Source organism: Chlamydotis macqueenii, chromosome 12 (genome assembly GCF_036417535.1).
Source record: "Chlamydotis macqueenii isolate bChlMac1 chromosome 12, bChlMac1.mat, whole genome shotgun sequence".
Classification (NCBI taxonomy): domain Eukaryota; kingdom Metazoa; phylum Chordata; class Aves; order Otidiformes; family Otididae; genus Chlamydotis; species Chlamydotis macqueenii.
Genome location: NC_141567.1, coordinates 15,570,050 through 15,586,624, shown reverse-complemented (window position 1 = coordinate 15,586,624; position 16,575 = coordinate 15,570,050). Strand labels below are relative to the sequence as shown.

General features: G+C 62.4%; 1 protein-coding gene across 6 annotated transcripts; it reads left to right on the top strand.

Annotated features, from left to right (window-relative positions):
- Positions 1–506: 506 nt before the first annotated feature.
- On the top strand, positions 507–16,263 carry CELF6 (CUGBP Elav-like family member 6). 6 transcript variants are annotated; one of them, XM_086756844.1, is made up of 13 exons: positions 507–768; positions 3,761–3,843; positions 8,995–9,043; positions 10,540–10,668; positions 10,801–10,880; positions 11,355–11,498; positions 11,882–12,026; positions 12,107–12,256; positions 12,577–12,639; positions 13,525–13,605; positions 13,714–13,857; positions 14,906–15,061; positions 15,324–16,263. In XM_086756844.1, the coding sequence occupies exons 1-12, from the start codon at positions 507–509 to the stop codon at positions 15,031–15,033; spliced, it is 1,458 nt and encodes a 485-aa protein (XP_086612970.1). In that variant the 3' UTR covers positions 15,034–15,061; positions 15,324–16,263. The 6 variants fall into 6 exon arrangements, with proteins under 6 accessions (XP_086612970.1, XP_086612973.1, XP_086612972.1 ...); XM_086756847.1 differs by having other exon boundaries at positions 568–768; positions 11,891–12,026; XM_086756846.1 differs by having other exon boundaries at positions 568–768; positions 13,528–13,605.
- Positions 16,264–16,575: the final 312 nt, after the last annotated feature.

Below are 16,575 nucleotides of genomic sequence, written 5' to 3'. Positions count from 1 at the left end.
TTTCTGTGTAATGAAATCGCGCCTTAAGGCGGCGGCCGATGGGGAAGAGTGGGGTGTTAACTCTGGAGCCTACTGAGGGCCGCAGGGGAGAAGGCAAGGGGCTGCGCAGCCCCTGGTCACTCAAGGGGGTGACAACGGGTGACAGCAGTGAGGCGGGTGGTGGAGGCGGGAGGGTGACGGGATGGACGAGTTCGGGGCCAGCCCGGCAGGGGGCAGTAGTGGGCGGAGCCGGGGCCCCCCGCGCCGCTGCCAGCCGCCTCTCCTGATTGGCCGCCGCTCCCTCATTATGCTAATTCCCCGCGCCTCGGCGGGGCCAGCGAGCTGACGTCACCAGCCCGCTGGCGGCCGCGCGCGCGGGTGGGGAGGGGAGGGGGGGGGCGGTGAGCAGCGAGGCCCGGGCCGAGCCGAGCGGTTCCGAACGGTTCCGAGCGGCGCCGAGCCGGGCGGGGCGGGGCGGGGCGGCGGGCGCCCTCCCGCAGCGGCGGCGGCGGCGGCGGAGCGGGGCCATGGCCGCGGCGGGCAGCGGCGTGGCAGCGGCGGCGGCGGCGGAGGCGGGGGCGGCGTTCAGCACCGCGAACAGCGGCCGGGTGAACGGGCTGAGCCGCCCGCCCGGCGCCATCGCCATGAAGGATCACGACGCCATCAAGCTCTTCGTGGGGCAGATCCCGCGCAACCTGGAGGAGAGCGACCTCAAGCCGCTCTTCGAGGAGTTCGGCCGCATCTACGAGCTCACCGTCCTCAAGGATCGTTTCACCGGCATGCACAAAGGTACGGGGGGGCTCCGTGCCCGCCGCCGGGGCGCCGCTGGCCGGGCCTCCTGAGGTGGGACACCCCGAGGCGGGGGCACCCCTCAGGTGGGGCACGCTGAAGTGAGGCACCCCTGAGGTGGGGTACTCTGAGGTGGGACGCCCTGAGGTGGGGCACCCACATACGGGGCACCTCTGAGGTGGGAGTACCCCTCATGTGGGGGTACCCTAGATGGGGGTACCCCTCAGATGGGACACCCTGAGGTGATGGCACCCAAGTACGTGGCACCCCTGAAGTGAGGCACCCCTGAGATGGGACACACTGAGGTAGAGCACCTCAAGGGAGGGGTACCTCTGAGATGGGGCACTCTGAGGTGATGATGATACCCAAGTATGGGGCACCCCAGAGGTGACGTACCCCTGAAGTGGAGGTATCCCTGAGATGGAGGTACCCCTGAGGTGGGACATCCCTGATCTGGGTGTACCTGTGAAGTGGGGTATCCTGGTACGGGGCACCTCTGAGGTCGAGGTACCCCTGAGGTGGGACACCCAGAGGTGGAGCACCTCTGCGATGGGGCACTCAAGTATGGGGCACCTCTGAGTTGAGCTACCCTTGAGATGGAGGTACCCTTGATCTGGAGGTACCCCTGAGGTGGGGATACTCCTGACTTGAAGGTACTGCTGAGCTGGAGGCACCCTTGAGGTGGAGCACCCTAAGACAGAAGAGCCCTTAAGGTGGGGCACCCTGGTATGGGGTACCCCTGAGGTGGAGGCACCTCAGTATGGGTCACTCTGGTACGGGGCACCTCTGATGTGGGAGCACCTCAATGTGGGGCATCCTGTGTATGGAGCACCTCTGAAGTGGGGTACACCTGAGGTGGGCTACACCTAAGGTGAGGCACCCCAAAGATTGGGTGGACATACTCCTGGGATGGGGACACCCACCCGAGGTGGGGGCACCAACCTGGGGCTGGGAGCTGCTGTCCGGCTTGGGAGCACCTGGCATTGTTTAGAGCACCTGCTGGGTTGGGGGCACCTGTCTGGCATCAGGGCACCCACGTGAGTTTTGGGCACCCCTGGAATGGAGGCACCCACCTGGGATACCGGCACCCACCACGGATGGGGGCACCCACCTGCCTGCTTCCTGCCTGTGCCATGGCCTGAGGCCTCTGTGGGGTGGTCGGGACGAGGACCGACAGGACCTAGGTCGCTGCCGGCCTGGCTGGCATCCCAGCTCAGGGTGTAGAGCACCCGGCACCCCGAGCAGCGTTGCGCCAAGGGGCTTATGGATGCACTGCCAAAGTCTTTATGGAAACCCCCCCCCCCCATGAGCTGGGGGTCTGTGGCACTGGAGACGGGTCAGGGCACCCTGAGCGTCACCCGGTTAGGATCTCGCACTCCTCCAGACACTGTCACTGAGCCCCCACAGCGGGCAGTGCCCGCTTCGTGGGGACTTTCTGGGAAGCCGAAACTTTGTGCTCATGGATGCCGCCGTGTTGGTGCCCTTCGGCCATGGGGCGGTCGCCTGGACTTCGTCGTTCTCAGCACCGCAGCCTCCGAAATCTCAGGAGCCTCAAAAACTGCTCATGTGCCCCAAACAACGGGAGTTGCACCTTGTCCAGCCCCTCGTTGCTTCCTCCAGCACGGGCTTCAACCACTGCAGCCCAGATGCATGATTGAACTGCGGACACTCTAATCCGAACAACATCCTTCCTCCCAGGGAGCCTCTGGAGCAGGATCGCTCGTGCTCCAGCCCTCTGAACTTCTCCGGAACGCCCAGGCACTGTCCACATCGTTGCCTGCAGGGGAAAAAAAAAAAAGGAGGGGGAAAAAAAAGAGCAGAGAGGAGGAAGCCAACTTGATTACGGATGGTAAACACTGGAAATGGCAGCGGGACTGACGTGAGCCGCTGCGCTGCCCTCCCCTTTCCACCTGCAGTGGGGCAATATTGAACTGGGGGGATCTCTCCTTGCTCCCCGCGAGGGCAGATGTCCCCAGCACGCCAAAGTGGGTGAGGGACCCCATCCCTCGGTGTCCCCCCGCCCCGCTGCCGCGCTCCCTCTCCTCCCAGGCACACTGATTGTACTTATTAAGAGTTATTAATACTTAATCAGCTGGCGGATTTAATTGTGCCAATATTAAAAATGTATCAATGTCAATTTTATTCATTAAATATTTACTTTGTTGAAGGGAAACTGTTTTGCTGCTGTTTTAATATCACTTTCATACGCTTTTGGATGTGACCCCAGCAAATCGGGGGGGGGAGCCCTCAGGGAGGGCGCAGTGTGGCGGCGGCACGGAGACCCAGGATGCTCCCACGGGAGCCAGAGAGACAGAGGGGGGAGAGGACTGGACCCTGTCCCCGGGGCTCGCTTGTCGCCACCAGCTCGGAGCGAGCAGCTTGGCAGCGTGAGTCAGCGTGGGAAAACCTCGCCCCAGGCGTATTCCCGATTCCCGAAGCGCCGCGATGTCGGAGGAGCAGGGAACGCCTTCGCCACGCGAGTCTCATCCCGAGGAGGATGCTCGAGGCCAGGAGAAGCATGGCGGCAAGCCGGGATGCGCAGCCTCGACACCTGGAGATCTGTTTCCCGGAGGGCTTTGGCTGCGACTTTCCTGGGAGCTGAGGGCCAACGCACCGCTGCCTGCGCGCTGCCAGGCTCGCTGCCTGCTCTCGCCTCGCTCCTTCCTTCATCCTGCTGTTCCACCTCTTTTTGTATCTCGAGATCTCATTTCGGGGCTGAGCTCTGGCCCTGCTGGCAGCGGTGCCCACCTGGGTGCCAGGGTGCTGGGTGCCAGGGTGCCAGGGTCCTTGATGCCAATATGTCAGGGTACTGGATTGCTGGGTGCCAGGGTGCCAAGTGCCAGGGTGCCAGGATGTCAGGGTGCCAGGGTGCTGGGTGCCAGGGTGCCAAGATGCCCCAACTCTGTGTCAGCTGCGCCGCCAACTCTCCACGTGCCAGGGGCTTTGTGACAATGCCGGGCCGGACACTGACATCTTCTCCGCGTCTCCGCAGGCTGTGCCTTCCTCACCTACTGCGCCCGCGACTCGGCCCTGAAGGCGCAGAGCGCCCTGCACGAGCAGAAGACGTTGCCGGGGGTGAGTGATGCCGGGGGGGGGCTGGGGTGAGCTGGGGTGGGGGGACGGTGACACCTACCTGGGGCACAAGCGCAGGAACTGCTTCCAGCGGCCGCAAACCGAGGCATTGATTTTCCTGCCGCCCGCGTGCTGTTGCGCTTTCTGTGGGCTCCGACCTCCCAAGCTTAACAAAGTGAAAATAAATATTTAATTATTCGCCTAAATAAAAATCAATAGGGCCGCTGGTTGGCTGGGGGAAGCGCCGGGGCCCATAAATATCAATCCCTGCCTCGGGTGCGCAGAGCTGACGGAGGGGGACGAGGTTCACAGGGATGTGGCTTCCTCAGCCGCACTCTCACCAGTGGTGCTGTGTGTCGGTAGGTTTAAGAGTTAAGAGCCCACTTTGGGAACCTCAGGGAGGTGTGGGGTCTGCCTTGCTGTCTGCCTTGCCTGGTGTCACGGGCTTGCCTGTGTCCCCTTCTCACCACACGCATCCACGTGCATACACGCGTGTGTGCAAGGTGTACGGCTGCTCCTTCCCTGCCTGTAGCTGCTCACTTCTCACCCCGCACCCTGGCATGGGGCGAGTGTGCGTGCCCGTGAGCACACGCTTGCACGCACGTGTGCGGGCCCGTGCCCCTGCGTGGGCACAAGCCTGCGCACACCCCTCTGCGCGTGTGTGCGCGCAGCGGTGGGCGAGTGTGCATCCTCCCGGGGTGCGCAGCCACATCTGTGCGTGCACATCCCCCTGTGCCTGCGCTCACACCCCTGCGTGCTTGTGCTCACACCTCCCTGTGCACACTCGTGGGTGCCTGTGCACACCCCTCGCTGCTTGTGCCCACCCGTGGGTACCTGTGCCCACCCCTCCCTGCTCGTGCCCACCGGCGGGTGCCTGTGCACACCCCCCGTACCTGTACCCGCACCCCTGTACCTCTGCACACCCCCCGTGCCCCTGCTCTACACCCCCGGGGCCTCCGCGTCCCCCGGCCCGGTCCCGCCCCCCGGCGCGGCACGGGAGGGCGTGTCCAGGCCGGGAGGGGGCGTGTCCCCCCGCAGCCCCTCCCCTCGGCTCGGCCCGGCCCGATTCGGCTCGGCCCGGCTCAGCGGGGGCTGCCACCGCCCCTCCCCCCGCTCCGCCCCCCCCCCCTCCGCGCGCCGCTGCGCGAGCCCAGCCGAATCGGGCCGGACCGAGCCGAGCCCGCTTTGGGTGGAGCCGAACCGGACCGAACCGGGCCGGGCCGGGCCATGCAGCTGCCGCAGGTGCCGGCGCCCGGGCCGCGGCCGCCCGTGCTGTGGGTGCCCGCCGGGTCCAAGATCCTCTGCATCGAGGTAGGGCCCCGCCTTTGTCTGCCCGGCCCGGCCCGGCCCGGCCGCCTCTGCCCGCGCCCGGGCATCTGCACCCGCGGGGTGGGGGCGCTTGGGGAGGGGGCTGCACTCGGGGGGGGCGGGGGGAAGAGAGATTGCAGGCAGGGAGGGGTGCGTGGGTGATGGGGGGTGGGGGGGGCATGTGTTCCCGGGGGTGGGGGTGTCGGGGAGCGGGGTGTACCTGCACCCAGGGATGGGGATTTGGGGTGCGTGTCGGTGAGGAGGGTGTTGGCGGGGGGGTGTCGCTGAGGGGGGTGTACCTGCCCCCGGGGGGGGGGGCGGGGAGTGTATTTTTCCACCCGGGGTTTCTGTGTGTGCAGGCTGGGGGAGGCGTTGCACCCCCAGACGGCGCGGGGGTGCATGCGTGTGTGCTTCGGTGGGGGTACGGTGTTCGCCCCCCCCCCGGGGCGCGTTCAAGTGGGTGTCGGCGGGGCGCGGGCGGTGGCTCTGTGCGCGCGCGGAAGCGGGTGCGGGGGGTGTCTTTGATCGCGCGCGTGGCGGTGGGCTGCGGGTGTCCGTGGGGCCTGGGGGGGAAATGGGGGGGAGGTGACGGGGGTGGGCGTGTGAGCGCGTGCGTGTGTCAGGGAGCAGAGCACGCGCGTGCACACAGGTGTTGCGTGGGCTCCCGCATCGTGGGTGCCCGGTAGTGGGGGCTGGCCGGATGCGCGTGGGTGGTGGTGGGCACGGGGCGCGGGTGCTGCTGCGGGGGGGTTGGGGGGGCAGCACCGGGTGTCCGTGTGTCTGCTGCCGGGGGCCCCGCTGCTGCAGTGGGGGAAACTGAGGCGAGGGGCGTTGTGTCCCTGCCCGCCGTGGGTGATGGTGTCGGCTGTGCGGGGCCCACGGCTGCGGGGAGGGTGCTGTGGGGGGTGTGGGTGTAGGGGTGTCGCCTGCGGCCGCACGGGGAGCTGGGCCGGGTGGGCGTGCGGCCGCACGTGGGTGTGCGGTTGTGCGTGGGCATGCGGCTGTGTAGGTGTGGGGTTGTGCAGCCGGGGCTGTGCACGGGGGATGCTGCGTGGGGGTCTGCGCTTGTGCGTAGGGGCGTGCGGCTGTAGGGGCCCTCTGGTTGTGCGTGGGGTGTGTGTGCTGGGGTGGCTGTGCAGCTGCGTGGGGTTGTGGGTGGTGTGACTGTCCCCGGGCCAGCTGTGTCCCCTCACTGCGAGTTCACACCAGGACCCGTGATGGCAGGGTGTTCCCGTGATGGCAGGGTGTTCCCGTGATGGGTGGCCGCCTGTACTCAAGCGCCTGTCTCCCTACACCGGCTGTTGGCTGCCTGGGGACCCCTGGGGTGACACGGGCACCAGGCTCCCACGGGCGCCCACCACTCCAGCGTCACCCAGCACCTCCATCTCTCCTCGTTCGGGTCTGTGGTGGCCTGCTGGATCCTCCAGCTGTTGAGTAGGCGGAGGAGGGTGACGCTGAGGAAGGAACAAGGGCCAGAAGTGACCCCGTCCCACAGGACAGGTCCCCCGTCAGTGAGTCACCATGGGCTGGCTGTCCCCAGTGCCCTAGCTGTTGAGGGGCTCCGAATTTGGGTGGGTGACAGTGCCCGCGGGATCACGTGGTCGTTTAGCAACCGGTGGAGACCCCCTCGGGTTGTAGCACACCCATGTTTTGGCTGTGAGGTGCCATAGCTGGGGCTCTGTGGGGCACCCACGGGTGATGGTGACTGGTGGGTGCTGGGGCACCCTGAACAGGGTCTCCTGTGTGCATCAGCATGTCCTTGGGGTGCGCAGGAATGGGGTGGGGGGATGGATGGGTGGGTGGGTGCGTGGATGCTATGGGGATGGAGGGATGGGTGGTAGGGAGATGGGGGATGGATGGGCTGGTGTAAGGGTGCTACAGAGCCCGATGGGCGTGAGGGGGTGGGTGAATGGGTGTTTTGGGGATGGATGGTGGTTGGGGATATGGATGGGTGCTATGGAGATGGGTTTTAGGGGATGGATGGGTGAATTAATGGGTGAATCTTGGGGGGAGATGGGTGGGTGGAGGATGGTTGGTTGGGTGTCAGGGATGGGCGAATGGATGGATGGGTGTTGGGGCTGGATGGATGGGTGTCAGGAGCGGAGGGAGATGGCTGGGTGGTTGTTTGGGTGTTAGGGGATGGATGGAGGGCTGTTGGGCAGCGGTGGGTGGCTGGATGATGGTGTGGGTGCAGGGGCACGGTGTAGGAGTCCTGTGGGGACAGACAGGCACCAGGCAACCACGCGTGAGCAGAGGTTTGGGTCCCCACGCCGTCCACCTGTGCTGCGGGAGCTGGTGCGGGGGGTCACTGAGCACCCCGGGGCGGGCACGGGGCGATGCCAGGGGTGCAAAAGCCCCCTTTGGAGAGTGTCCACAAGCCAGGGCAGCTTCTCCCAGCGCGGTGCGGCAGCCCTGGGGTAGGTTAGCCGGTCCCCGAGGCCTGGCGTTTATAAACATCAGCCGCTCCCGGAGAATCAATACAGTTTAATAACCGGCGAGCGGAGACGGGAGACACATCAAAATGACACTCTGCGGCTCCGTAAATGTTATTCTAAATCATACTCGCCGGGTTTATTACATTAAGCATACAGCAGCGGGCACGGGAAATTTATTCCATCGAAGGCCATTGTGCTGGTAAATGGGACTGGCTGGTCGGTGGAAGGGGGCAGCTGCCCCCCAAAATGGGGTTCCCTCCTCTGGATGTGCCAGGGATATGGGGGACAAGGGCGGTGTTGGTCCCACAGGTCTCCGTGCTGCTGTGGCCTCTGGGTTTTGGGGTGAGCTGGATCCCGCCCCAGTGCAGCGGATGGGATGTTTGGGGGACCGGTGACACAATGGGTGATGTGGGGGGAGTCAGGTGGCCCTGTGTCCCTCAGTGCCACCCCACAGCTCCTGGGGACCCAGTCCCCTCCCTGGAGCATCCCTGGCTCTGCGCTGACATTTCTCCCTGCGTTTCCCTGGAGACAAGGAGGTTGCTGTGGAAACCTCCCTCCTCTTCTTCCTTAACCATCCTCTTCTTCACTCTAGGGTGGGGGAAATGGTCCTGCCCCCGCCCAGCCCCTAAATTTGGGTACCCCTCCAGGAGTGCACAGGGAGACCCCCGGGATGGGGGTGCGCACACCCGCCTTGGTGCAACAGCGGCACGCGTGTGCGTGGCTGTCCCTGTGCATGCTCAAGCCGTGTACGCGCACACCCGCCCCGTCATGCGTGACATCCCGCCGTTGCCGTGACGACCCCATCGAGCACATGGCTCGGGCTCCGCAGCATCGCGGGGGAAGCACGCTTGTTGCTGTGGAAACAGCTGTAATTGTAGCATTTTTCAGCTAAAAGAGGAGAAAAAGGAGGGGGAGAGAGGAGAAATGGCTCCGTGGGGCCGCGTGCCAGGGACGTGTGCGCCAGCCCAGCGCTTCCCGCTGCATACACGTGTCACGCTTGTGGGTACACACGGTGGCAGCGACGCGCGGGCGGAGGCCGAAATTGGGTGAGAATCGGGAAAAGGAGAGCAATGGCGGTGCTGCCGGAGGGGCTGGGGCTGGCCGGGCGCTGCTGCTGCCTCTGCAGTCCTTTGCAGTCGAGGAAAGCGGGCAGGCGGCCAAAGCTGGCACCGGCGGCCCGGCGGGCGCCTGCGGCACCGGGTACCCATCCCCAGGGCCGTAGCGTCGCCCTCCGCCCGCGACGTCCCCAGTTTGGCATGGCCACCAGCCCTGGCTCTGTTCTTGCAGGTCCCTCCCCTGCTCGCAGCCCCCTGGGCCAGGCTGGGGCCAAATCCTGCTGTTTCCCATGGGAAGGGTTCGGGGGGGGCCGCGACACAGCCGCTGACCGCCCGCTCCCACTTGTGTGTTGCAGATGAACCGCCCCATCCAGGTGAAGCCGGCCGACAGCGAGGGCCGAGGAGGTAGGTCCCCCCTTCCCATCTGCCCCGCGTGGGCAGAGGGGCGCAGGGCTACCTGGGGGGTGACAGGGGACGTGGCGGCATTGCGGGGGCTGCCGCAGGGGGGTTTGTTTGCAGAGAAAGCCACAAAAGGAGGCGCCTTTGCTGATGGCACCCAAACCCGAGCGCAGAGCAAACACGATCTTGGCTCTGGCTGGCTGGGGAGAACGTCCTGATGTCATACGATGATCGTCCTGACGTCATACTCAGGATGTCCTGACGTCATATGGTGAACGTCCTGCTGTCTGTCGTACCATGAGCATCCTGACGTCACGCCGGGCAGGGTGCCAGCCAGCTGCTCTCTGACAGCCCCGTTGTTTGTTGAACAACCCGGTTACCTGCCCAGAGCTGCCTGGGGGAACCCCGGCAGAGTTGGGGTGCAGGGGTCGGCCACCCGAACCCTTCTCAAACAGAAACTACCGCCCCCCACCTCGCCAGATTCTCCGTTGGGGTTTGCAGCTCGCAGGGCTGCCCCGTTTCCAGGCTGAGTTGATAATTTGGGCAAAATTGCAGGAATCGGATCAAAACCCCCCGATGTTCCCAGTGCCACCAGCAAGCGCTGGGTGCGTGGGCGCACTCGGATTCTCGTGTGGGGCCACGTGCCCTCGGCGGGATGGCCAGGGTAGATATCCCCCAATTCAAAACGCGCTATTAAACGTGCTGCGTGCTGGTGCCGGTGCATCCCGGAGGGACTGGGCAAATAAATTACCCACTTACCAAGCGTAATTGGTGAAGGATTAAAAATCAATGGGCAGGCTCAGGTGCCCAGCTCCAGCCCCATCGCCCGGGAGGTGCCGCTGAGCACGCTCCGCCCAGCTACCTTCACCAGGAGATGGTGTGGCCAACATAGGAGCCCTATTCCCTTAACTAATTTTCCCGGTACCTTAACGGACAGAGCATTAATCGTCTCCTGCCATTATTTATTTATTTCCCCGGCAACGCTCTTGACAGGGCACCTTATTTTCTTTGTCAAATGCCATTAGCACACGGCGGGAGCGCGCGGCTGCGCGAGACAGATGCTGGTAATAATAATGAAATTCTCATTATTTACTCTCCCCTCTCCTGTGTTTGGGTTATTTATGTCCCCCGGGCACAGCCGGAGGCTGCGGGTTATTCTGCAAGTCAATCATACAAAGGCAATCGCTGTTGTTTTGTGGGCTCTCTTTGTTTCCCGGCCGCATCCCACATCGGTGCCGGGGGAGCTGGCTTCTCCATTCGGGGGATGAGCCCCAGCTCTGGTCCCTGAAGTGGGAGCTTCACCCCTGGCTTCACCCCTCAGCAATTTCCCCACAGGAGAGGTTTTCCTATCCCAGCGTTTTTTAGGATGGAGGTGATAAACCCTGGGTCTTTGCCGCTGGATCGGCATCGCTCCCTCCCCAGGCTCCGGTTGCAAACTGAGGACGAGGGGACAGGATGGTGAGTGACATCCCTCTCTCCAACGGGCTTGGTTTTGTTTTCAGAAGACAGGAAGCTCTTTGTGGGCATGCTGGGGAAGCAGCAGAGTGAGGACGACGTCCGGCGCCTCTTCGAACCCTTCGGCCAGATCGAGGAATGCACCATTCTCCGAGGGCCCGATGGAGCCAGCAAAGGTGGGGTTTGGGGAGCTGAGTGAGCGCCCTGTGGGCCGCTGGGACTGTGGAGGGTGGGAGCCGCCGGCCGGGCAGCGCTGGCTCCCACAGCGGCTGAGTCCGACCCCTCCCTTGTCCCCTCTCTGCCCTTAGGTTGTGCCTTTGTGAAATACGGCAGCCACGCCGAGGCGCAGGCTGCCATCAACAGCCTGCACGGCAGCCAAACCATGCCGGTAAGTGCTGGGCTCTCGCCCTGCCCCATTCGGCCCCGTGCTGCCTGCGTAATCCAATCACCAGCTAATTTGATCCTCTATCTAATTGGATCAAAATCCCACGGACCGGCAATTTGTTTGCCGGTTCACCCCGAGGTTCATCCCTGCCTGGGCGCTGAGCCCCAGGAGTGGGCGCGCGGGGCTAATTTTCTCCACGCCGGAGAAAGGGGCTGTTTAATTAACGCCGAAGGTCAAAATTGTGGACGAGGAGGGGGGAAAAAGGAAACAGAGGTCAGAGAGCCGCCGCCGGGGAGTAAAGCCGGCTATAATTAAACTTCGCATTGATCGGCGGTTGCTGCTGCCAAGCCGGGCAGCTTCCCCAGGGCTGAGGATGCTGCGGCTGCTACGAGCCAGCGGGTCCCTCCGCGGAGCAGGGAGACATTTTGGGGGCATGGATGGAACCCCACCATCGACCCCATCTTCCCCCCGTCTCAGGGCGCCTCATCCAGCCTGGTGGTGAAGTTTGCGGACACGGATAAGGAGAGGACCCTGCGGCGGATGCATCAGATGGCGGGGCAGCTGGGCATCTTCAACCCCATGACCATCCAGTTCGGTGCCTACGGGGCCTATACGCAAGCGGTAGGAGGTGACGCCGGCGGGTTTTTGGGGAGCCCTGCGGTTGAGGGGGGCTGGTTTTGCCTGTGACAGCCTGCATGGGATTGTGCCAGGGCCAGTGGGTGCCGACGCCTGTCAGGATTGGTGTGTTTCCATTTGGGGGCACATCAGAGGGCTTCATCCCACCCTGAGTGAGGGTGGTGTGGCTGAGGGCACAGCGGTCACATAGGTCACTTTTTTATGTCACCTAGACCTCCTCCGGGCCCCGGGTTCGGCAGTGGGTGACATTTATCCCTCTGGGCCCCCACGTGCAGGTGCAAAACGGGGATGCTAATTTATCCTCCCCTGCTTCCCCCTTTTCTCTGCCTCTTGCTCGCTTCCCCCTTTCCCCCCTTTCTTCCCTTAAGATCATGCAGCAGCAGGCGGCCCTGATGGCGGCCGCGCAGGGGACCTGCTTGAACCCCATGGCCGCCATCGCCGCTGCCCAGATGCAACAAATGGCCGCCTTCAACGTCAGCGGGCTGGTGGCTGCCCCCCTCACCCCCTCTTCAGGTACAGCCCCCCTCCATTTGCCCCCCCATCCTGCTTGACATCCTCGAGGGGCTGCCAGCGCTGACGCTTCCCTCCCGCAGGTACGAGCACCCCTCCCGGCATCAGCACGGCGCCAGTGCCCAGCATTGCCACGCCGATCGGGGTGAACGGCTTCAGCCCGCTGCCGCCGCAGACCAACGGGCAGCCCGCTTCAGAGACCATCTACACCAACGGCATCCACCCCTACCCAGGTGACCCTCCTTGCTCCGCCGCGTTCCCCCGGGGCTGGGGACGCGTGCTCGGCTAGCGTGGCAGGCTCCTGGGTGCTCCCCGCCCCAGGAACACGCCAGATGAACCAGCCGTGCACCGATTCTCACCGAAATCCCTCCTCCCATGGCATCGCCGCCTTTGCGAGTGTGGCAACGCTCTTGGCTCCCACGAAGCGGCAGGGAGCAGCTCTGCCCCTCTGCGGCAGCGCTCGGCCGAGAGCCCTCTCCCACGGGAGCTGCTCATCCCTGGGTTTCTCTTGCTTATTCTCTCTTCCTTCTCCTTTTTTTTTTTCTCTTCCCAGCTCAAAGCCCCACGGTGGCAGATCCTCTCCAGCAAGCCTACGCAGGCATGCAGCACTATGCAGGTCTCAAACTTTGCTTTGCACTTCTTCTCTCTTTCCCCTCTTTGTTCCTCACCCTTATTTTCGGCGGGGGGTAGGGGGGGGTGAACATCACCCTGGGGTTCAAGCACAGGGTTGGGGCAGTGTGCTTGGGCACAGGTTAGTGTGAGTGTGGGGTGCCGTACCCTGGCAGGAGCTCCGGGGCAGCAATGGGGATGACGTTGGTGCAGAGCACTGTCCCCTCGTCCCCAGCAACACGCACGCATTCCCAGCACAGCCCTCCATGCAAGTTTTGGATGGAGGAAAGTGAGATTTAATGCCCATGGGGCTCAGATAACTGTGGGGGATTGCTGGCAGCAGTACCCAGGAGAGGGGGCGAGGTTTGGGTGGTGATGGAGAGCTGGCTCTATGCTGATGTGCCAGCCCCCGGTGGAGATGGCTGTGGAGGCACCTAAACGTCAGAAATCCTCAGGTGTCCATCATGTGGCTGAATCCGATGGCCAGGGAGATGGGATGTGGAGAGAAGGGAGTCAAAGCATCCTGTGGAAGTATGTCGAGCCCAGCAGTCATTTAATGAGGAGTACTAACAGCGATTTTCAGATTTTCAACAGAAAGTCAAGTTTTGGACCCCCAATTGCTGTTTTTTCTCAACAAAAAAGTGCCAACTTTCCTCCACCTTGAGGCCGTATTCCTGCTGCCACCAGCGTCCCTCCTGGGAGAACCGTTCCTGCATCCCTGGCGTGCTGGGAGGACAGGGCTGTGCCGGCAGGGTGGGAAGGGCAGAGCCGGCAGCCCCGGGATAGGAGAGGCACCTCCATCCAGGGTGGCAGCAGGGGACACCCTTGTCCCCAGCCCTTCCTGGGGCTGGAGTGGGCACTGGGGTCTCAGCTCCGCGTTTCTCTCTTCCAGCAGCGTATCCCACCGCCTACGCACCCATCAGCCAAGCCTTTCCCCAGCAAGCGCCCATCATCCCGCAGCAGCAACGCGAAGGTGAGGGGTTGTGGGGGCACCCCGCCGCGGGGCCGGCGGCTCCTCACTCCCCCCGGGGTGACCCCCACCTTGCGGCTGACGTGCGGCTGTCCTTTGTGTATCACCCAGGTCCCGAAGGCTGTAACCTGTTTATTTATCACCTGCCCCAGGAGTTCGGGGATGCAGAACTCACGCAGATGTTCTTGCCTTTCGGCAATGTCATCTCTGCCAAAGTCTTTGTGGACCGTGCCACCAACCAGAGTAAATGCTTTGGTGAGTCCCGGGTGCGGCTCTCCCCGATGTCCCAGCTTGGTGATCTGGCTCTCCATGTCCTAGCTTGGGGGTTCGGCTCTCCCTGGTCTCCAGCTCGGGGATCCAGCTCTTCCTGACATCCCAGTTTGGGGGTCCAGCTCTCCCAGATGTCCTCAGGTTGGAGGTCCAGCTCTCCCGGGTCCCCAGGTCGGGAGTGGAGCTCTCCCTGACATCCCAGCTCAGTGGTCCGACTCTCCTCAGCATCCCACCTCAGGGGCCTGGCTCTCCCTGTCCCGCAGCTCGGGGATCTGACTCCCTGATGTCCCAGCTCAGGAGTCTGGCTCAGGTGGTGCCAACGGGTGCTGGAGCAACGCAACTGTCCCTCCTGGGGCCAAGGCCAGGTTTTTGTCTTGCACTGTGCTGGGACAGAAGGATGTACCCTCTGACGCTTCCCCATGTCCTCAGCCCAGCTGCCCCTGTGCCCGCTGGGGAGGGCTGGCCACTACTCTCCACTGCCACATCTGCTCATGTGGCCAAGTGCCACCACTGCCACCAGCAGGCCTGCAGTCCTGTCACCATGGTGTCCCCTGACCTCATCACCCCAGTGTCTCCCCAGAGCCTGTCACCCCAGTGTCTCTGGAGGCACCATCATCTCAGTGTCTTTGCAGACCCTGTCACCCACGTGTCCCATGAGCCCACAGACCCCATCACCTTGGTGTCCCTGCGGTCCCCATCATTTTGGCAGACCCTGTCATCCCATTGTCCCCACAAATCCCATCACTTTAGTGTCCCCAGAGGCCATTCCAGTGTCCCTGTGGACCCTCTTACCCCAGTGTCCACACAGACCTGTAGACCTTGGTGTCCCCAAAGATGCCATCAGTCATCACCCAGTGCCATGCGATTGGGGGCTGTGCCGTTGCCCCACTGTCCCCCTCTCTCAACCTGGGGCTCCACCTGAGGCTGCCTGCGGGAGCATCCCGCGGGATTTCCATGCCTTGGTTGAAGTAAAGCGGCAACCTGTGATGTTTACGGTGGCAAACTCCTCCCTCCCTTCCTCCCTCGCCCCCAGGTTTTGTCAGTTTTGACAATCCGACGAGCGCTCAGGCAGCCATTCAGGCCATGAACGGCTTCCAGATCGGCATGAAGAGGCTAAAAGTCCAGCTAAAGCGGCCGAAAGATGCCAACAGACCCTACTGACCCCTGCTCACCTGGGCCCTGTGGAGAGGTAAGGGGGGGCGGGGGGCCTGGCCCTGCTGCGCCCCGCTGCGATGCCCCAGGGGACCAGGCAGCGGGCTGGGCTCACCTAAAGCATCGCAGGTGCCCTGTGTTCGCCAAAAATGTCCTCGAGTGTGCGCAGGGGTCTCTGCGCCCAGGGCCGTCTGTGTGTGTTTTGAACTGGGGTTTGGGTCCTTCCCCTCCTCTCCATCCCTTCCTCCCCCCCTCCTTCCCCCAGGACACAGGAGAACGGTGCCTCCGCTGTCTTGCAGGTCGGGCGTTCCACGGTGTCTGACGACTTTCCCCTTCCCCAAGTGCAGTATCCAAACCCGTAACTCTTTCTTTGCAACACGTCCCGGAGGAGGAAGAGGAGGAGGAGGTGAAGGAGAAAAGAGCAAAGAAGAGAGCTGGTTGTAGCTTTTCTTTTTTTGTTGTTTTTTTTTTGTTTTTTTTTTTTCCCAAACTGGTCTTGTTTGTTACTTAACGGGAACGAGAGAGTGAGGAAGACAAGGAAGGAGGAGAGCGATGCGATGCCGGGGCTGAGATTCGCCGCTGGCTGTGCGCCGGGACTCACCGAATCCCTCGCCAGGAGAAAGGACGATGGCCCCGGGCAGCCGGGATCCGATCTGCCTTTGTTTTGTTTTTTTAAAGCACTCATTTGCTGCTACCGATTTCCCAGGAGAAACGAGGAGAAGAGGCTCCAAACGGATTCTTAAACCAAAGCCGGTGGGACGGGACCAGCCTCGAGCGCTTCACCTGGAGGATGCTTGTTTGGAAAAAAGAAAAACGGCAAGGTTTTCTTTTTCCCCACGCTGGGAAAAAAAAGAAAGGATGAGAGGATGTTGGACTTGCAGAAGATATATATAAATAAGTAAATATATATATATATCCCATGGAGCAGGGCGGCGGGACACACGCTTCCCCCTGCTCGTCACTGGCACAGGGACATAGGATTACTTGTTTCAGAGTCATATCATTCCTTAGAGTTTAGGGACCAAAGGACTATTGCTTTTTTTAAATATATCTATAAATAAATTAATTTAAAAAAAAAAAAGAAAACACACAAAAAAACAAAAAACAGGAAAGAAGAGGAGAAAAAAAAACTGATTAAGAAGGTTGAGAAAAACCTCGGGCGTTAGGAGCTGCGAGTGTTTCCTAGAGGGCTCAGTTTTGGGGGGCCCGATTTGTGGGGCTCAAGGGCTCGGTTTGGGGGGGCCAATTTGCGGCCAGGGATGAGGGGATGCAGAGTGGGGGGAGTTCTGGGGGGGCTGTGGTGGCTGCCCCGGCAGTGGGGGAGTCAGGCTGGTGAAAAGAGCCCCACAGTCGCCCCCAGGAGAGGGCGAAGCGGTGCGGTTCTTCGCGTTTTGAGTTGGTTTGGGGATGGGGTTTTTTTTTTTCAGCCAAAAAGAAAAAAAAAAAAAAAAGAAAAAAAAAAAACGAAAAATGTGAGGTTTCAGCAGAAACAAAGCGAAGCGAAATAAACTTATTTTGTCAAAATCGTCACCTTGGTTGGTTCTTTGGAGC